Below are 22,285 nucleotides of genomic sequence, written 5' to 3'. Positions count from 1 at the left end.
CAAGAAAGCAACCAGGAATTGGTTAATTTCAATTCTTTCATACTTCCTTTTCCCCTTTCTCACTTCTATGACTGGAGCCAGAACTCAGTTTGTTCAAGTAAAGAAGAAGAATGAATTGATAATGACCTTTGGTCATTATCTTTGGTCCACCTACAGAATTTTGCCCTATTGGGATTTTTTTTTTTTTTTTTTTTTTGGTTTTTGGGCACACCCGGCGGCGCTCAGGGGCTACTCCTGGCTGTCTGCTCAGAAATAGCTCCTGGCAGGCACGGGGACCATATGGGATACCGGGATTCGAACCAACCACCTTAGGTCCTGGATCGGCTGCTTGCAAGGCAAACGCCGCTGTGCTATCTCTCCGGGCCCTATTGGGATTCTTATACATACAGTAATTTAAGAACTTTATTATAATACAAAAAGTAAAAGCAAAGTATAAATAAAAATAATTTTATTTTTGTGGTGGGATGATCTTCTTTTGGTTACCAGGGCCTGGGGTGAGGAGGAGTTGGGGGTTACTGTAGATTGTTTGGTGTTTTGTCATGCCTGTGGTAGAACCTAGGACTTTTTGCATACAAGCAACTGAGTCTTTTTCCTTGGCTTTTTTTTTTTTTTTTTCGGTAGTTTGTAACCCATATATCCTTTCTTAATTTGCAGAAAAGTATTTGTGTGATAGTTTTCTTTATCCCAAGGATAGTGTATAAGTACTATTTTTAATGCTTTGGAGAGATGCTAATTTGTTGCTGTAATGAATACCTTGGAGCATTTGGGCTTAATTCTCTTGAGAACCCTTAGTTGAGAATAGTTAGGAGGTCATGAAATCAATTTAGTGGGTCACTAGAATATAAAAAAATGCATGAAAAAAACAGTTCATTACACAGTAAAGTTAATTACCTACATTTTGATATTTTCACTTTATATTATTTGAAAACTGAAATTATACAAGTTCATAATATGTTAAAACATGCTGAATAGAATAGAAAAGCAATATTTATATATTATGTTTGTATTTACATAGATTTATAAGTTGAGATTTGGGCAAAAAAAATGTTTGGGGCCAGAGAGATAGCATGGAGGTAAGGCGTTTGCCTTGGAACCAGAAAGATGATGGTTCGAATCCCGGCATCCCATATGGTCCCCCAAGCCTGCCAGGAGTGATTCCTGAGCGTAGAGTGCTGCCGGGTGTGACCCAAAAACCAAAAAAAAATGTTTATGACATGGAGAGTTTCAAGTAATTATATTAAGTGAGCATAATGTCGCTGAGTTTCAGTATAAAATTATTATTTTGAAAAGATCAGGGAATTAAACAGGGCTTTTAAAAAAGTAAAAGTTTTATTTAGTAAAACCTAAGGAGGTAGAGCAGTGGAATGAAGGAGAAAGAGCGAGACAGAGGGTGAAGCAGAGTGTTGAGAAGACCTAAATAGGAAATTTATTTTTTCCTCTTAATGGAAGTAGGGGATTGAAAAGACCGAAACAGGAAATTTCTATTAGTTTTTTTCTCTTAATCTCTAAAAGGGAGTGATGGTATACCACTGTCTTAATATGGCTTTGTTTCCACAAAAGATTTAAGATAATAATCACATTAAGAAAAAAGTAAGGTTATCAGCATTTGCCTTTTCTGTGTTTTTAAGCACTTTTAAGGACTTTTAACCTAATATGAGCTTTTTTGGGAAGTAGGCGGTATGATCTTTTAATATGTGGGAGCCATAGACATCATTTACATATAATTTCTGAAAGTTAGTCTTTGATAAGTTAGTAGAGGTGCTTCAATCATATTGTTCCAGTTTTTCATTAGGTTGGTTAATTCTAATAATTACAGTGAAGTGAGGTATTAGATTTAGGCCTTTAAAAATATCTTAACTTGCTGCTAGCTAACTTTGTAACACTATTCCTATTCAGTTGTAACACTCATTCACAGCATGTTGGAAGTATGGAAGAAAAATGATTCTTTACTGAGGGATTCAATTTCTCTTGAGTTGTTAGCAGCTGTCTGGTAGGGCGCCTTTTGTGTCCTGCTAAAATTTTTTATTGACCACTTGAATGTTTTGTAATATATTAGTAAAAAGGACCTCAGAGGTATATTCGTTTTAATATGGAGTTAGAGTTAACCTATTCAGTCATGTACGTCTAGTAAGACTACTAATGATTTGGGTTGGGCATATGGAAAGAAATGTGTATTTAATATGATTTAAGTTTATTTCTTATGTAAGCACCAGAAGATAACTATAGAATTCAGTAACCTATTAGTTCCTCACATGCCTGCTTAAAATGAATAAGAAATAGGGGTTGGAGCAGTAGCGTAAGCAGTAAGGTGTCTGCGCACTAACCTAGGACAGACCTCGATTCGATCCTCTGGTGTCCCATATGGTCCCCCATGCCAGGGCCAATCCTGAGTGCATAGCCAGGAGTAACCCCTGAGTGTCACCGGGTGTGGCCCAAACACCAAAAAAAAAAAAAAAAAAAAAAAAGATTGATTTAGGGGCTGGAGAGATAGCACAGCGGTAGGGCGTTTGCCTTGCATGCAGAAGGATGGTGGTTCAAATTGCGCCATCCCATATGGTCCCCTGAGCCTGCCAGGGATGATTTCTGAGTGTAGAGCTGGAGTAGCCCCTGAGCGCTTCCGGGTGTGACCCAACCCTCTCCCCAAAGAAATAACTTTTCCCACATATTTAAGATACCTATTTCTGAGTTGAGGTTATAAATTCTACCAATATTTTAGACATTTCTTAAGTTCATCATGTTTCTCATCAGGATTTAAAGATGATATTAATCTTGGGGCCAGAGCAGTGGCTCAGCGGTAGGGCATTTGCCTTGCATGCGGCTGACCTAGGATGGATCACAGTTCTATCCCCTGGTGTCCCATATGATCCTCCAAGCCAGGAGCGCATACCCCTGAGCATCACCCGGTGTGGCCCAAAAACAAACAAAAGATACTAATCTGATACTAGAATTAAAAGCTAGCTACTCTTAAGAACAAAGTTTATCATTGAAGATAAATCTAGGAGTTCTGAAAGGGTTCTGATAAGTTTTAGAAATATACATATTGGGGTATCTGTGTATATAAGCAGAAGTGCTTATTTTTGTTAGTAAAAACCATGTTCTCTAAATTGTCATTGTGAGACCAATAAACATACTACTCAAATATAATGTAAGAAGACCATGCGTATATAGGTATTCAAATTTTTACTTATTTAAAATAAATTTTGTATTTTTGAGATTAAGTTTTATATTTTAGACATTTGTTGTTTGTGGCTTAAAGAACCTTTGCAGTGAAGTAATATGTATGAAATACTTCTTACATGTTTCAGATGAGGATGCCATCTGTTCATCTTGTGGTAGATAATGCTGAGAAGTTGGGTGATAAGCATTTTAAAGTGTTAGCAATCTAACTTAAGCTACTAAGTGATTTATTTCTCTCCTTTGCCAAGTAATGCATTCTATTTTAATGTTTAAATACACAAAGGAATAAATTATTCCTATATTGAAAAATATGATTAAAGGCAACAGATATTAATATCTTAGTATCTAATTTTTATTCCTGTTCAGTAGTAGGTTACTCCTGTTTCTTTTTAGTGATACAGTACTTTTTTGGAAAGCCTAATTTGTATATCGACACAAATACAGATTAGATGAGAAAAATCTGGCATTCCTATAAATGTTCTGTTGTAATATGTATAATATGCTTTTCTAAATAGTTTTTTCTTTGTTTTTGTTTTTGGGTCACACCCAGCAGCGCTCAGGGGTTACTCCTGGCTTTGTGCTCAGAAATTGCTCCTGGCAGGCTCAGGGGACCATATGGGATGCCGGAATTCGAACCACCGACCTTCTGCATGAAGGGCAAACACCTTACCTCCATGCTACCTCTTCGGCTCCCTAAATTGTTTTTTCTTAGCATGCAGTTAGAATAAATGTGTGATTTATTTCACAGTAGGGTTTAGTTTTATTTTTTATTTATTTAAATTTTAAATTTTTTGTTTTGTTTTGTTTTTGGGTCACACCCGGCAGCGCTCAGGGATTACTCCTGACTCTACACTCAGAAATCCTCCTGGCAGGCTTGGGGGACCATCTGGGATGCCAGGATTCGAACCATCGTCCTGCATGCAAGGCAAATGCCCTACCTCCATGCTATCTCTACGGCCCTTCTTTATATTACTTGATTTGTGGATATGGTCTCCAAAATATAGAGATTGTCGAGTTTCTTGTTTTGGGGAACACTAAACTGTACTCAAGAATCATATGGTGTGCTGGGGATTAAACTCTGCAAGACAATACCCTGCTTGCTGTACTTCCTCTTCAGTCAAAGATTGTTGGTCTTCTTTGACATTTCATTGAGTATAAGGACATAAAATTTGAAAGATAGTGCATACTATGAATTTAATGATAGTAGAGTAACCTTACCAAAGGCTTCTCTGGGAATTAAGCTAAGCTGACCTAAACTGACATTCAAAAATTGTTTAATTTTTATTGTCTTTTCTATAGACTAGCATATATTTTCTTAGTTTTTTTTTTTCTGGCATGTATTTTCTTTACTGAAAATACAAATAAATGTTAAGTAGAATAATCTTGAGGCTGAAGTAATGAATTACAGTGGGCAGGGCATTTGCCTTGCATAGGGCTGACCTGGCATCCCAAGTCAGGTCCCCTGAATACTGCTAAGGAGTAATTCCAGGGTGCAGAGCCAGGCGTAACCCCTGAGCATCTCCTGTGCCTCCAGCTCCACCCTCCAGTCCCCCTAAAAAAGCAGAACAATATTTGACTTCAAGCTATTCAGAGGCTTCATAACAGGGATTATTTTTTAAAATTATGAAATAAAAATTTTTATTGACTCATTGTGAATTACCAAGTTATTTATTAGGTTTCAGGAGTATGAATGTTTGAGAACAAATTTTTTACCAGTGTACACTTCGCTCTACTAAAGTTCCCAGTTTTCCTCTTGCCCCTAGTCTGTCTGAATGGTAACACTTTATCATTCTACCTCTTGTTCCTTTCATTGCTTATACTCCTCACCTCTACCTCAGTGGCAGATTTTTGCTGAAGAGCAGTTCTTCTCTTTATTTCTACTGTTTTTGGGAGTTTATTATCCTCATACTGTTTATGTTCCACATATGAAAGAGATCATTTGTGTCTGTCTCTTTCTCTCTGACTCATTTCACTCAGCATGACACTCTGCAGATCTATCCCTGTATCATCAAATTGCATGACTTCCATCTTTTTTTTTTTTTATGGCTGAGTTGTATTCCATTATGTATTGTACCATAGTTTCTTTATCCAATTATGGACACATCTGGTTGTTTCTAGATTTTGACTCCTGTGTAGAGTGCTGCATTGAGCACAGTTTTTAATTTCAAATTTTTACTTATTTGAAATAAATTCTATATATTTTTGAGATTCAGTCTTAACGTTTATAGACATTTTTTGTTTGAAAGAACCTTTGCAGTGAAGTAATATGTCTGAAATATTTCTTACATGTTTCAGATGAGGATGCCATCTGTTCATCTTGTGGTAGATAATGCTGGGAAATTGGGTGATATACATTTTTTTTTTTTTTTTTTTTTTTTTGGTTTTTGGGCCACACCCGTTTGACGCTCAGGGGTTACTCCTGGCTATGCGCTCAGAAATCGCCCCTGGCTTGGGGGGACCATATGGGACGCCGGGGGATCGAACCGCGGTCCTTCCTTGGCTAGCGCTTGCAAGGCAGTCACCTTACCTCCAGCGCCACCTACCCGGCCCCATGGGTGATATACATTTTAAAGTGTTAGCAAAATACTTAAACTGCAGGAGGAATGAAGATGTTTTTTTTCTTAGGGTTTTTGAGTAGGAAATTCAGACATCAACTAGGTCTGCCTAATGTCCCAATGATTTTTTTTTTAAACTCAGGGCCACTCCTACTGGTACTGGGGGAGCCAGTCCTTGTGATTCTTAGTCCAGCAGTGTTTTGGACTGTTGGGTTGCCCTGGTCTTAGTAGCAGAATTCTCAGAGATCATCAGTGCTGTACCTGGTGGTGGTTGGGGGCCGGCCATTCAGCGCTGAGGATCAGATCTTGGACATTGCACTTACTAGAGTCATGTATGTGTTCTGCAACTTAAGTTAATTCTGTGGACCCCTGAAATAGGAAAGATTTCTTAGTAAATAAATCTGTGTGTCAGTGCGTTGGCTTGAAAATAAAAAATAAAGCAATAGAAGCTAGATTGATTAAACTCTAAAGTTAAAAATAAATGGTAAAATAAACCAAATATTAAGGTCACATCTAATGTTTAGAGATGTCATAAAATATACACTGAGTTTTGATCATGATTAAAAAAGCAAAACTTAATACAAACCAAATAGTAGTTTTGAAATGAACTTAATGATAAAAATAGTCAGGTTTTGGGGCTGGAGCTATAGCACAGCAGGTAGGTTGTTTGTGTTGCATGTAGCCAAACTGAGTTCGATCCCTGGCGTCCCTTCCATATGCTTCCCCAAGTCTGCCGGGAGTGATTTCTGAGTGCAGAGCCAGGAGTAACCCCTGACCACTACCTGGTGTGGCCCCGAAGTAAAAAAAACAGAACAAAACAGAACACCTCAGGTTTCAAGGTATTTGCTGTTCTTATTACTTGAAATTTCAAATACAGTATGAAAACATTTTTAAAGAAGTAAATTAAGCTCGTTATTTTTGTTTGTTTGATGAATTCATTCAGGTTATTGGATCAACTTTGGTCACTGTGCTATTGCTCCAGCCCCACTCATTAATTTTAATTGGAGAAAGTAGGAGATGATTTATTAGGAATTACATCCAGAATTACTTTGTTCCATAAATATGATTTAACATGGAGCATTGTTTTCAAAATAATGAGCTTAACAGACAACTTTTAGGGAAGAAATTACTGTATTTAAGCTAGAGAAATAGTGAATCTTTTCAGCTGTATTTGAAAATAACTTAAATATTTCTCTTGAATTCTAAGATGTCTTAGTTTCCAAAAACTAAATTTTGTATGGTATGGCAGTCATTATTTCTATAAGATATACATATGAATATAATTTAACTATGCCATGTTGGCTCAGTAGTTTTAACATCGATTAGCATACTGTATTTTATGATAAGGAATAGGGACATGAGATAATAAATTATTTGTTCTGACCCTCAGCTTTTCTTGCATTTGAGTAAGTGCTTATGTTTGCATTTTGTAATGTTTTTCTCACCTTTCGGCTCTCAGCTGTCACCTAGCAGCTCAATTTACTATTAAAGCCAGCAGTCAGTTTCCATTCTGATTTATGGGTGGATATAAGGTGAAGGCTGAAAAATACGTAAATAAATGATTAGTTGGTTTTATAAATAAGTAGGTTAATTTCTTCCAGATTCTGAATTTTAGAATATTTATCAGGATTATGAGGTTCAATTTATTTTCTACTCGAGATCTTCACTGAATACTTAGCTCTTTTTTTTTTTTAACATGGAGATATCAAATTTAATTCAGAGTCATATTTTGAGGGCTTCCCTGTTTTTTTCCTCTCTCTCAGTCCTGATCTATTAGATGAATACTCAACTCTTAAATCTTTTCAAAATATTACTTTTTCTCTACAGTTTTGCTGTTTTGCCTTTCATATTCCTTGTCCAATATTTTCTTTATTCATTGTGGGGGCCACATTGACAGCGATACTCGGTGGTGCTCTTGGTATTTGTGCTACCAGGGCCAATTTTAATTTTTTTATTGAAACCATTATGATTTACAAAGTTCTTTATAGTTGGGTTTTAGACATACAATGTTTCAGGACTAATCCCACTATCAGTGTCAACTCTCTCCACCAGTGTTTCTACAGTGCATCCCATGCTACCACCCAATTTTATTTTTTGAATTGTTTCTTTTTCACGAACACAAGTTACTGTATTTTTACTTTTGGTTTCTAATTTTCCTTGAATTATCTTCTGATTCATCAAGTTGTATTCATTTTTGGGGGGTAATAGACTGAAAATGGTAAACAGTATTCTAAGCACACAGATTCTTGTTGATCTTTCCTAGTTTCCTTTTCCTTTTTTTAAATTATGGTTTTTGGGTCATACCGGGTGATGTTCAAGGTTTACTACTGACTCTGCACTCAGGGATCACTCCTTGCAGGCCCTGGGGACCATGTGGGGTGCTGGAGATTTAACCTGAGTGAGTGGTGTGCAACACAAGTGCCCTACCTACTGTACTATCACTCTGTCCCCTCTTTCCTCCTTTACTTTCTGCTATACCTGGTGGTCTTCAGGGTTTTTTTTTTTTTGTTTTGTTTTGTTTTTTGTTTTTGGGCCACACCCGGCGGTGCTCAGGGGTTACTCCTGGCTGTCTGCTCAGAAATAGCTCCTGGCAGGCACGGGGGACCATATGGGACACCTGGATTCGAACCAACCATCTTAGGTCCTGGATCAGCTGCTTGCAAGGCAAACACCGCTGTGCCATCTCTCCGGGCCCGGTCTTCAGGGTTTATTCCTGGTTCTGTGCTCAGGGATCACTTTGGGTGGTGCTAGGTGGGTACCATATGCAGTATTGGGGATCAAACCTGGGTTGGTGGCATGCAAAGAAAATACCTTATCTTCTGAACTCTTTCTGGCTCCTTTCCAAGTTTATTTACCTTCATTGGTTTTCTTCATTATTAGCTTGATCTCCCTAATCAAGTCCCTTCCCCCACATACACAATCATACACACTTGGTTTTGGGACCACACCTAACCACTTATGGCTTACTCCTGGTTCTGTGCTAAGGGATCCTCAGTGATCACACTTGGTAGGACTCAGGCAAACAACCTGGTTTGCCGCATGCAAGGCAAGGGCCTTATCTGATGGACTCCTGATGGACTATTTCTCTAGCCCCAAACTTTGTATCTTTAATGAATTTATTTTGCCTTAATCAAACTGCTTAATACATGGAGATGTTGTCATCCATTGTACTTAGCTTCTGGAACTGCATTATTGGGATATCCGGCAAATAGTTTTCCTAACTTGGCTATTCTGGAATGCTGTTTTCTTATACATTATCAGAAGAGGTTGTCATCTCCCTATTCCTTTTTTAGTTACAGAAGGGAGTAAAGTGGGAAATATTCAGTCCTTTTTATATTTCTTTTTTTTTTTTTTTTTTTGGTTTTTGGGCTACACCCAGCAATGCTCAGGGGTTACTCCTGGCTGTCTGCTCAGAAATAGCTCCTGGCAGGCACAGGGGACCATATGGGACACCGGGATTCGAACCAACCACCTTTGGTCCTGGATTGGCTGCTTGCAAGGCAAACGCCGCTGTGCTATCTCTCCGGGCCCTTTATATTTCATTTCTAGTTACAGTCTGCTTCCCTAAGCTGGGTATGTCTGATGACCTTGTCTTTGTTGCTCACCTGAATGATCATTCCTCCTCCCTTTTTCACTCATGAGTCTTCTCCTTTTTTTTTTTTTTTTTTGGTTTTTGGGCCGCACCCGGTAACGCTCAGGGGTTACTCCTGGCTATGCACTCAGAAGTTGCTCCTGGCTTGGGGGACCATATGGGACGCCGGGGGATCGAACCGCGGTCTGTCCAAGGCTAGCGCAGGCAAGGCAGGCACCTTACCTCTAGCGCCACCGCCCGGCCCCGAGTCTTCTCCTTTTAAAAGGCTCTATTGGGGCCAGAGAAATAGTACAGGGGTTAAGGTACATGCCTTGCATGTGGCCAAACTGATTTGATCCCCGGCACGACCTGGTCCCATAAGCACTGCTTGGAAGACACCCCCGCCAAGTGTTTGTTTTTCAAAAACCCAGGAACGATTGAAATATAAAATAGGTGCGGGTGGGTGGGTGTGGTGGGGGAGGCAGCATGTCTGAGAAAATTAAAATTTGTGTGAATTTAGCAACCACAAGTTATTTTCTTTCTCAGTTTTTTTGTTTGTTTTGTTTTGTTTTGTTTTTGGGTCACACCCAGTAACGCTCAGGGGTTACTCCTGGCTATGCGCTCAGAAGTCGTTCCTGGCTTGGGGGACCATATGGGATGCGGTTGGGGGGGGATCGAACCGCCGTCTGTCCTAGTCCTAGGCTTGCGCTGGCAAGGCAGACACCTTACCTCTAGCGCCACTGTGCTGGCCCCCTTTCTCAGTTATTTTATCCTTTTTTTGGGGGGGGTTGGGTCACCTGGCAGCGCTCAGGGGTCACTCTTGGCTCTACGCTCAGAAATCACACCTGGCAGGCACGGGGGACCATAAGGTATGCCCGGATTCGAACCACTGTCCTTTTGGATGCAAGGCAAATGCCTTACCTCCATGCTATCTCTCCGGCCCCAGTTATTTTATTCTTTGCCTCCTTCCACCCTCTCTTCCACTTATTGTTGAGAGATAGAGGTTTGCAGACATACCTGAACATGGTGCTTACATAGTGGTAGATGTGGTGGTCAAGTTTGATTCTGGGGCTTGCTCACTTGGCCATCTCAGCCAGGTGTTTAGTGAGGCTCATGCTCTTATAGTTGGTTTAATTCCACACATACCTGACTTTTGTACTCTCTGGCCATGGCACTGAGACTATCAGCGTTCTAACCTGTAGAGTAGAAATAATGATGCTTATTTAATGAGACATTCATTGGTTTTTTGTTTTTTGTTTTTTGTTTTTTTTTTGGTTTTTGGGCCACACCCGGTGGTGCTCAGGGGTTACTCCTGGCCGTCTGCTCAGAAATAGCTCCTGGCAGGCACAGGGGACCATATGGGACACTGGGATTCGAACCAACCACCTTAGGTCCTGGATTGGCTGCTTGCATGGCAAACGCCACTGTGCTATCTCTGGGCCCCATTCATTGGTATTTTAAGGAAGAAATATAAAGTTATTGTTAGGTAGATGAGTCGTTGACTAACCAGTTACCTTACCTTTTTCCTTACCTAGTGGTATAGTTTTATTCTTCAGGGCTGAAGTTTTTCAACTGTATGAGGAAAATGTAGTTTACTAAGAGATGTTGTCAACTTCTGTGTGGTAAAGTACTGCTATTGAATGTCACCTACTCTGCTAAAACTGGTAGTAGAGATGGGGTTGTGTAATTCTAGCTAATTATCAAAACCAGAAGAATCAGAGAGCTTCACAATATAGTTTAAAATAGAGTCCGTAACTATTCATGTTAACAGTGTACTGAAACCGTACTTTTGTTGTAGTTCATATTGTAAGTCTTGAATTTGGATGGTTAACACTGTAGTTTAGGGGAAATACAACTGTATTAGAAGGCAACATTTTATTTTAATTTAGAGAACTAATTTAGCAGATGGCATTTAAACAGTACAATTCCTTTTTATCTGGTTAAAGTTCTTCAGAGGCACTCTATGGCAATGTCAGGCTCAAACGTGAAATTAACTATCACATCTCCCCTCATAAATCTTTCACTTCTGCATGTTTTCTATAGATAGATACACCGCCAGGATTGGAATTGCAATCATGGTATCCTGTTATAAAGCAGGAAGGTGATCAGATTTCTCAGACACATTCGTTTTTACACCCCAGGTGAGTATTTGTTTCTTCATTTCACTTCATTGATTCATTCAATATCTTTGTTAAAAAAATATGAAGTGAATTGTAAATTGGTTTGAATAGCCTGTTATTGACATTTCTGCTTTTAGAAATAGACTGTCCCTGGAGCTCAGAAGTGTAGGATATATGTAGAGCACTTCTCTTGTATGAGTGAGGTCCTGTCACCACCAGTAAAAATTCATTTTATTTTTGTCCCAAAGTAAAAAAAAAAAGTGTTCTTTAATTTTTTTTTATTTCCCTGGAAAAGGTAATCAATGAATATAAAGGAAAAAAATGAAAACATGTTTAATCATAGTAACATTACTATAGTAACCATATTTTTTTTTTTTTTTTTTTTTGGTTTTTGGTTTTTGGGCCACACCCGGCGGTGCTCAGGGGTTACTCCTGGCTGTCTGCTCAGAAATAGCTCCTGGCAGGCACGGGGGACCATATGGGACACCTGGATTCGAATCGACCACCTTAGGTCCTGGATCAGCTGCTTGCAAGGCAAACACCACTGTGCTATCTCTCCAGGCCCATTTTTTGTATTTTTAATAAAAATATACCTTACATTATAATTTTTATCTGCTGCTGTAAGTATTCAGCATTCTTGCATGATAATCAGGAATCTTACTTAGTATTTTTATATATTTCGATCGGCTTTTGGACTACACCTGACACTGCTCAGAGGTTCCCCCTGACTGCACTCAGGAATTACTCTTAGAGGTACTTGGAAGCACCATATGGGATACTGTGAATTGACCTCGGGTCAGCTTATACAAGGCAAAATGCCCTTTCTAATGTGTTATATCTCTGGCCCAGTTTCTAACATTTCTACTTAAAGTCTGGGCAATATTAAGCTGTCAATTTTCTTAGAGCAATACTAAATTTTTTCTTAGAAAAATTAAAGTTTTTTTTGCAAGGGGGGGGGGGTCACACCTGGCAGTACTCAGGGGTTACTCCTGCACTCAAAAATTGCTCCTGGCGGGGCCGGGCGGTGGCGCTGGAGGTAAAGGTGCCTGCCTTACCTGCGCTAGCCTAGGAGACGGACCTCGGTTCGATCCCCCGGCGTCCCATATGGTCCCCCAAGCCAGGAGCGACTTCTGAGCGCATAGCCAGGAGTAACCCCTGAGCGTTACCGGGTGTGGCCCAAAAAACAAAAAAAAACAAAAAAAAAAAAAAAAAAAAAAAACAAACAAAACAAAAAAATTGCTCCTGGCAGGCTCAGGGGGCCATATGGAATGCCAGGATTTGAACCACTGTCTACATGCAAGGCAAATGCCCTACCACCATGCTATCTCTCTGGCCCGAAAATTGAGTTTTTATTCCCAATATGATTGATAAAGAAAAGATAGGAGAAATATTTGTGTGTGTGTGTGTGTGTGTGTGTGTGTGTGTGTGTGTTTGTTATTTTGGCCACATCCAGCGGCACTCGGGTTACTCCTGGCTCTGTGCTCAGAAATTATTCCTGGCAGACCTGGGGTATCATATAGGATGCCAGGGATCTAACCGGGGTTAGCTATGTGCAAGGCAAACGCCCTCCCTGCTGTGTTATCACTCCAGCCCTTGGAAAAGATTATTTAAAGACGTAAAGATATGGCCTAAAATGATAGAGCACATGCCTGGTATATGTAAGACCCAGGGTTCGATTCCTGGTAACACATGCTGCTTAAACTTGGACCTGATAGCTCCTAAATGCTGCTGGGGGAGGGTTGGCTTCTGCACTGTCTTAAACACTGAACTGTTAGGCTCATACCACTGGTGTTCCCCTGTCTCTCTTAACCCCTACCCCACTATCACTAATATATAGTCTCTTAAAATAAGAGGTTATGTAGAATTAAGAATATTTTAGTTTGGGGGCCAGAGAGAGAGCATGGAGGTAAGGCGTTTGCCTTTCATGCAGAAGGTCGGTGGTTCTAATTCTGGCATCCCACATGGTCCCCTGAGCCTGCCAGGAGCAATTTCTGAGCATAGAGCTAAGAGTAACCCCTGTGCGCTGCCAGGTATGACCCAAATATCAAAAAAAAAAAAAAAAAATTAGTTCATGGGGCTGGAGCAATAGCACAGTAGTAGGGCATTTGCCTTGCATGTGGCTGACCCAGGACGGACTTGGGTTTGATTCCTGGTGTCCAAAATGGTCCCCTGAGCCAGGAGCGATTTGTAAAGGCTTAGAAAGGAGTAACCCATGAGCATCACTGGTTGTGGCCCCAAAACAAAAAAAAGAATATTTTAGTTCGTGGTAGCATCTTTTTTTTTTTTTTTTTTGGTTTTTGGGTCACACCCAGCAGCGCTCAGGGTTCACTCCTGGCTCTATGCTCAGAAATCGCTCCTGGCTGGCTCAGGGACCATATGAGATGCTGGGATTCGAACCACCGTCCTTCTGCATGAAAGGCAAACGCCTTACCTCCATTCTATCTCTCTGGCCCCCATGGTAGCATCTTTTGATGAAAGGTTATGCAGGTAATAGTTGCACATTATATGGTAGTTCTATATGTAGCTCAGTTATGTTCCACAAATCTCTTAGATAATATGCTAAACAAGGGGCCGGCGAGGTGGCGCTAGAGGTAAGGTATCTGCCTTGCAAGCGCTAGCCAAGGAAGGACCGCGGTTCGATCCCCCGGCGTTCCATATGGTCCCCCAAGCCAGGGGCAATTTCTGAGTGCTTAGCAGGAGTAACCTCTGAGCATCAAACAGGTATGGCCTGAAAAACCAAAAAAGAAAAAAAAAAGAACAGGCATCCTGGAGTCCAACAGACTCAGTTCAAATCTCTGGGCCCGGAGAGATAGCACAGCAGCGTTTGCCTTGCAAGCAGCCAATCCAGGACCAAAGGTGGTTGGTTCGAATCGCGGTGTCCCATATGGTCCCCCGTGCCTGCCAGGAGCTATTTCTGAGCAGACAGCCAGGAGTAACCCCTGAGCATCGCCAGGTGTGGCCAAAAAACAAAACAAAAAACAAAAAAAAAAATATGCTGAACAATTTTGTGTGGCATCTGAGCATAATTGATAGTTATCTCTCCAATCTTAGTTTTACATAAATTTATTATTGCTGTTTGATCAAATAAGTAGGAACTATGAAAATAATATAGGAATAAATTTAGGACTATTATTGCGTGGAATTTGATATAAGAATTGTCCAGTATCTGGGTGGCATCTAGAGTACCTTTCTCTCCCTGAGCTAATTTTAGATAGACCCTGGGAATGCCACAGAGCTATGCAGTGTTGAACTGAATTAGTCTCATAATAGTAGAGCTTACTGAATTTAGAGGGGTGGTGAGAAAGAGAAACCTTTCTCCAAATTACTACCCCTTTGAGTTATTTTTTGGCAGCAATGTGATGCTTTAACGGAGATGTTGCCTGCTTTGGTGAAGAACAAAAGTTGACTATAGAAATACATGTAACACATTTTGCATTATACTTAAATCTATTATGTGTCTTTTTTTCCCCTTTCTTTGTTTTCAGCTACTACTTATATATGTGTGATAAAGTGATTGCCCCAAATGTGTCACTCACGTCTGCTGTATCCCAGTCTAAGGAAGTCGCAAAGACAGAAGCAAGTAGATCTATATCAAGACCATCAGAAAAGCCTCACAGTAGTGGGAAACATCAGAAAAAAGTATCTTATCCAGATGTCTCACTTGAGGAACAGGAGAAAATGGATTTAAAAACAAGTAGAGAAATTTGTACTCGTTTAAAAGGTAAATGTCCAGAAATCATCTTTTTTAAAAATATGTTAATAGACTCGATTTAATGATCATTTTCCTATTAATGAAGACTTTATAAAAAAAAAAAAAAAGCTACCTTTCAAAACTCTTGAGTTGCTTTGGGCCTCAGGTGCTATGCTTTTCTAGAATGGCTTTAGCCCTAGATGCTAAAGAAATATAAATGTCGGGGCCAGAGAGATAGCACAATGGTGTTTGCCTTGCAAGCAGCCTATCTAGGACCTAAGGTGGTTGGTTCGAATCCCGGTGTCCCATATGGTCCCCGTGCCTGCCAGGAGCTATTTCTGAGCAGATAGCCAGGAGTAGCCCCTGAGCACCGCTTGGTGTGGCCCAAAAACCAAAAAAAAAAAAAAAAAAAAAAAAAGAAATATAAATGTCTAGGTCTGGGGCTAGAGAGAGAGAGAACATGGAGGTAGGGCATTTGCCTTGCATGCAGAAGGACAGTGGTTCAAATCCCGACATCCCATGTGATCCCCTGAGCCTGCTCCGAGCAATTTCTGAGCACAGAGCCAGGAGTAACCCCTGAGCGCTGCTGGGTGTGACTCAAAAACCAAAAAAAAAAAAAAGTCTAGGCCTTTATAGAGTGTACAGTGATTCTTTAGTTTTTAAACACCGTGGTTATAAGGTTGTTCATACTACTGGTTTTTTTTTCCCACCAATAAAGGTTGTTCATGATTTGAGTTAGGCCATACAATGTATAACAACCTTTACCAGTGCACATTTCTTGCCACCAATCTCAACAATTTCTTCCTCTCACCCTCTCTGATGCCCTTTTTCCTCCAACCCACCCTCTCCAACCTGTCTCTGGGGCAGGCATTTTACTTCACTCTCTCTCTTTTTCCTTTTTCTTTTTTGACATTGTGGCCTGCACTACTGCTAATGAAGGGGTTGGCTGTGTGCAAGGCAAATGCCCTATGCCTGTGCTATCTTACCAGCCCCATGAATTTCAGATATTGATTAAAAAAATTTTTTTTTTAATTTTGGGCCACTGGAGATGCTCAGGGGTTACTCCTGGCTCTGTATTTAGGAATCACACCTGGCAAGCTTGGGTGACTATATGGGGTGCTGGGAATTCAACCCAGGTCGGTCCTGGATTGGTCCTGGGTTCACTGCATGCAAGGCAAATGCCCTATCCATTGTGATATCCCTCTGGCCCCGAGATATTGAATTTTTTTTTTTTTTGGTTTTTGGGTCACACTGGCAGAGCTCAGGGGTTACTCCTGGCTCTACACTCAGAAATCACCCCTGGCAGGCATGGGGGACCATATGGGATGCCAGGATTCATGGGATTCCGGGATTCGAACCACCATCCTGCCTGGAAGGCAGACACACCTTACCTCCAGGCTATCTCTCAGGCCCCAGATATTGAATTTTAACAATGACTTTTTAGCAATTCAGATACTGATTTTCAAAAATAACACTTTTTTTGGTCACACCCGGCAGTGCTCAGGGGTTATACTTCTGGCTGTCTGCTCAGAAATAGCTCCTGGCAGGCACGGGGACCATATGGGACACCGAACCAACCACCTTTGGTCCTGGCTTGGCTGCTTGCAAGGCAAACGCCGCTGTGCTATCTCTCCAGGCCCCAAAAATAACCTTTAAAAAGTGATAATTATACTTTATTTCATTTTGCCTCCCAAAGATCCATCCATCTCAAATAATTCTGGTAACAAGAAATTGGAGACTACCAGTTGCAGCTTAGTCAGAGATTCAGGCAAGATGGAAAGTAACCATGATACTCCAGCTTTATCTTCACATCTTGTCAAAGATATTATTTGTGAGGATGACAAAGGAAAAATCATGGAAGAAGTAATGAGAACTTATGTAAAACAACAGGAAAAACTGAGCTCTATTTTGCAGAAGAAGCAACAACTTCAGATGGTAAAGTTTTTATCTTAATGAGAGTAAAATTATTCTGTCTCTCTCCTTATGTCTCTTCTCTCCTCCACTTCCCCATTCTCTCTTTCTCCTATGCCTCCTGCACACAAAGCATGTACTCTGGTCCTTGAGTTATTTACCTGGCCCACACTTAAGATTCTTCAAAATCAGTATCAGGTGCTGCAAATGTTCTTAGCATTCAGAATCTCATACTGTGATTTTCAAGAGACTTATGAGAGAAGTTCAGATGGCAGCTAAATTTTAGATAACTTTGGTATTTTCCTGGGTGAACTTTATTGTTTAGGTATTTTAGTGATCAAACCCAGAGCTTCATGTAGACAAATCAGGAACTTGAACCACTGAAGTATGTCCCTTGATAAACATTTTTAACATGATAGAAAATAAGTAAAACTTGTTTTGTGATTCTTTACATGACAGGAAGTTGAAATGTTGAGTAGCTCTAAAGCTATGAAGGAACTCACTGAGGAACAGCAAAATTTACAGAAAGAGCTTGAATCTTTGCAAAATGAACATACTCAAAGAATGGAAGAATTTTATGTTGAACAGAAAGATCTAGAGAAGAAGTTAGAGCAGGTAATGAAGCAAAAATGTACCTGTGACTCAAATGTAGAAAAAGATAAAGAGGCTGAATATGCAGCACAGGTAAGAATTATTGTTTCTTAAACTTTACCTATTTAAGATGGAAATTTAAGCTGTTATTTTTTTTCTATTCAATATGTTACTTTTGGGGCCCGAGCAATAGTACAGCTGTCGGACGTTTGTCTTGCACAGCTGTTTGCCTTGCATGTGGCCCACACAGGATGGACCCTGGTTCGATTCATGGCATATCCCATATGGTCCCCTGAGCCTGCCAGGAGCAATTTCTGAGAGCCACTAAAAACCAAAACAAACAAACAAAAAAACAAAAAACTTTTATCAGGCTTATTTTATTCAGCTATTTTGTTAAAACCAACTTTTTAAGGGCCGGAGTGATATCATGGTGGTAGGGTGTTTGCCTTTCATGCTAACAACTTGGGACAAACCTGGATTTGATCCCCAGTATGCCATATGGTCTCCTGAGTCTGCCAGGAGCAATTTCTGAGTGTAGAGCCAAGAGTAGCCCCTGTGTGCCACTGTGTGTGGCCCAAAAACCAAAAGAAAAAAAAATACCACCCCAACTTTTTTATTATATTTTCTAAAATGACCTTTTGGTAATGAGTGAGCAACCTTTTTAACTTATTGTTTATAGTCTGATTGTCTGAAACACTAATTTTTAGCTATGTGTCAAATATTATATTACTTTAATTTATATAGACTTTCAGATTAGTAACAGCTGTTACAGATGTTCATGTGTTCAAAAGCACAGGAATAAAAATGAATAGTAACTCACATCTTGGGGAAGATGAACCAGTAGCTAATATGAGCAGGCTCTGATGGAAGACTTATTAAAATGTAGGCTATAATGAAAGTGTTCTATTTAGATACAGAATGATCTCATTAATACCTGTAACTTGAAGATATGCTGCAAGGTACTAACTGAGCCAATGGCACCACAACTAAAACACTGATCCACAAAACTGCATTTGGGTGTGGAGCATTGGGGTTCCTGGGGGAGGGAAGTGGGTACACTGGTGTTGGGTTTTGATATTGAGATTACTACACAGGAAACCATCATTAACAGTTTTGTAAATTATAATAAAGAAAAATTAAAACTCCTTAACTCCTTAACTAATTTTTGTTTGTTGTGGGTCACACCGGGTGGCCTTCGGGTTACTCCTAGCTCTGCACTCAGAAATCACTCAGAATCACTCCTGGAAGTGTTCCTAAAAAAAGTATGTCTTTTAGTGGTAGAGCCTCCAGATGGAGGAACCATATGGGATTCTGGGAATCAAACCCAGATTAGCTGCATGCAAGGCAAATGCCCTACTCACTGTGCTATCTCTCTCTCTGGCCCTCTTATTTATTCTCGAACCTTTTTTTCCACTCAATTTTATGTCATGTAAGTTGCTGGAATATTAATGGCTTTAAGATACTTAAGATAGTATAATGAAATAGTTCATTTTATAAAAAGTAATTTGAAAATTTTTATGATGTGAGGGTTAATTGGAAAACCGAAACTGAATGAAAACTGATTCAGTTGTTTTAAATCACGCAGTTGGCTGAACTGAGACAGAGATTGGACCATGCGGAGGCTGATAGACAAGAACTCCAAGATGAACTCAGACAGGAACGGGAGGCAAGACAGAAGTTAGAGTTGATGATAAAAGATTTGAAACTGCAAATTTTAAAATCATCAAAGATTGTTAAAGAATAGAAACCTTTAAGGATATTCATTTGTGTGTTCTAAACAGGGTTTATTTTGTTTATTTTCTTTGGCAATTGAATTCTGAACAATTTATGTGCATGAAAATAACTTGAGAGTCTGTCAATTTGTAGAACAGAGAAAGTGAAGAATTATATATTAGTACAAAACTTTTTACATTTTCCAAATGAATGAAAATGTATGTTTGTACTTTTTCCCCTGACCAGCTTAGTAACAGTACTATATGGTTTCATCTAGAAAATAATCTGCTTATATTTCTAGTACAAATATAACAGTTGTATACTTTTAAAAAACTTCATTGTATGATGGAAAATAGTTGTCAATATTACTCATATTTCAGACACAATTTTAGATATGGTGGTGAATATTCGAATATATAGTCACCCAAGGGTCAAATCATCCATTTTTATCATCGACACAATCTTCTTTTTTAAGGTTGATACAGTATGTTTATTATATATAAAGTATTCCCTTATTTTGTTTAGGTTATAGGGATACATTTTGTAAATTGTTTTCCTTTTTTTTAGTGTCTTCCTAAGAGGCATTTGGTAAAAGAGGAATTTTATTGATGAGGTTATAGTACTACTCCATAAATATTTGGGGAAAGGTGACTGCATTATTATTAACTGCTGCTAAACAGTAGAAGCAGATGTAATTTGTTTTTCAGTTTAAATGTGATTATACTTAGAAAAGTTATTTTATGCAATAACTTAAGAGGAAATAAAATCTAATTTCTGACCTGTTGTTTTTGTTGTTAGTAATGATATAAAAATGTTAATGTTCTTGAAAATCCAATGCCATTGATGTTATCAATTTATATGCAATCCACAATCCTCCTGTACAGTTTTTATATGTAGTTATTTGTCTTACTGAAATTTACATAATGGGTTTGTTTTCTGTAATGTGCTTGTATTTCTTTAAATTGTAAAATATTAAACCTTCCAGATTATTTTGAACTTTTGTATGTTTAAATGTTAAGTCTTATCAAACTTTGCACAAATGGACCATTTTCAGTTACTATTTAATATCAAGGTCAGGAATTTATAGTTAACTGATATTATATAATAGACTAACATAGGCAAGTTGAGTTAACTGCTTCTAAACGGTTTCTAGCTAATGTTTAAGGATAATGGAATTCCATTGGGAGGGGATAACATTTCTGCACTTTTCTGTTAGTTTTTGTTTTGCACAAAAATTTCTGTCATACTTTGATGGCAAAATTTCAGATTTGTTAACTTTTGGCTTAAAAGATACTAGGTGGGACCTGGAGTGATAGATAGAGGACAGCAGGTAGGGTGCTTGCCTTGCACACTGTTGGCCTTTTTGATCTCTGACATCCCATATAGTTCTCCAATCATCATCTCCAATCATCATAATTTTTTGAGTGCAGATCCAGGAGTAATTCCTGAGCACCACTAGCTGAGGCCTCAAGCCCCAAATCAGAAAATAAAAGTAGGTAAAATTTTTGGTATGTATCTTTTTAAAGGAAATTTCCCAAAACTGCCATTGACACTGTCTTTGAGTTTATGTTTTCTCATTTTCTGTATATGGTACTATGTGAAATTACTTGAGAGCTAAACTTACTTTTAAAAATAAATTGGCAAGGGTTAGGTTATATTCCCAGTATAGAAAATAGATAATATAGAAGGGCAAAAAAACAATAGGTTGTCATTTTACGCGTTTTTATATTTTTCTTAGTGGTACTTACATGTCATTAAATAATTTTTTTTTACTTCCCAAAATAGAGTTTTTTTTTTTTTTACTAGAGTATGATTTAAATGCATATTTTCTATTTTCTGTTTCAGTTTTACTATATTAGTGGCCTAATTGTTGATTCTTGGGATTTTTACAAGGAGGCATAATGGTAAGGTGATATCCAGGAATAAAAGTCTAAAATTATATCCCCACTTGATATCTTTTATTTAGGTCTGGGGGAAGAAATATCAGATATTTAATGAAAAAGTTTCATCGTAGTTATGAGTTAGTTGTGTCATAGCTAAAGTTTTTTTTTTGAGCTAAACCCAAGTTTATCTCAAGTTTACCCCCTAATTAACTCAAAACTTTTTTGTATATGTTCCTAAGTAAATGTTTCACTTTAAGTTTCAATCCATAACTTCAAAAATAAATTTCTCTAATCTTTGAAATTTGTTACTAGACACCTTTAAGTGATCATCAATTCTTAATTTAGAATTGAATAAAGGACTTTTTTCTGGTCCTTTGCATAATGAAAAATCACCACACGAAAGTGTATAGTTTTATTTTCTAGAAGATTCATTGATGTGCCATAATTTTCTGTCTAACTTCCTGTAAAAGTTTATAGTCAATTGTAAATATTATATCTATTCTAGTTAAAAGTAATCTTAAGTTAATCTGCACCGTATAGTTTAAAATAGAGATTTTTAATTCTTTAAAAGTGACCTCTGCTAAAATATCTTATTCATATTAACTTTTTATTCTGTTATTTGCATGCTCATTATGTGTGTTGGTTGCTACCTTACTATTTGTTTTGGTGTTTTTGTGTACCAATTTATTAGGCAGATTATTCCTCAGGCTTCATGATATTCTCTTTAGGAAAAATATAAATAGGTTTTACTTATAAGAGTACATTAAAGGATGCCTATGAAAAAATGCTACAACATCTTTAGAAGGACAAAACATTGAGAATATTAGCTAATTGGGTAATGGGTGATGTTTTATTTGGGTGCTGATAGTTTCTATACTCTAAACTTTATTAGAAACAGTACTAAATTTATAAAGATGAGGAAGTTCTAGACCACCCTGATTTTACAAATGCAACTTGTGAGAAGAATTGATCAGCAGTGTAAGTTTGACTTGTGTTTTAGTTTTGTAAGGCATATTCTTTTGCTTGAATTTCTGTGTCCCTTAGGATGTTTTATGCTTCTTAAACTAATTTTA

At 38.5% G+C, this 22,285-nt stretch overlaps 1 protein-coding gene across 1 annotated transcript in view; it reads left to right on the top strand.

Annotated features, from left to right (window-relative positions):
* SKIL (SKI like proto-oncogene) overlaps positions 1-19,857 on the top strand; it is a 29,439-nt gene extending 9,582 nt beyond the window's left edge. Inside the window, exons 2-6 of the mRNA XM_049774450.1 lie at positions 11,347-11,444; positions 14,909-15,144; positions 16,811-17,049; positions 17,485-17,709; positions 19,202-19,857. Of these exons, the coding sequence (XP_049630407.1) occupies positions 11,347-11,444; positions 14,909-15,144; positions 16,811-17,049; positions 17,485-17,709; positions 19,202-19,360 (957 nt within the window). The 3' untranslated portion in view covers positions 19,361-19,857. The remainder of the gene's footprint in view (positions 1-11,346; positions 11,445-14,908; positions 15,145-16,810; positions 17,050-17,484; positions 17,710-19,201) is intronic.
* The last annotated feature ends 2,428 nt before the right edge of the window (positions 19,858-22,285 follow it).

The sequence above is a fragment of the Suncus etruscus genome, chromosome 6 (assembly GCF_024139225.1).
Source record: "Suncus etruscus isolate mSunEtr1 chromosome 6, mSunEtr1.pri.cur, whole genome shotgun sequence".
Taxonomy (NCBI): domain Eukaryota; kingdom Metazoa; phylum Chordata; class Mammalia; order Eulipotyphla; family Soricidae; genus Suncus; species Suncus etruscus.
The sequence above is the reverse complement of the archived record's forward strand: the minus strand, read 5'-3'. Positions and strand labels throughout refer to the sequence as shown.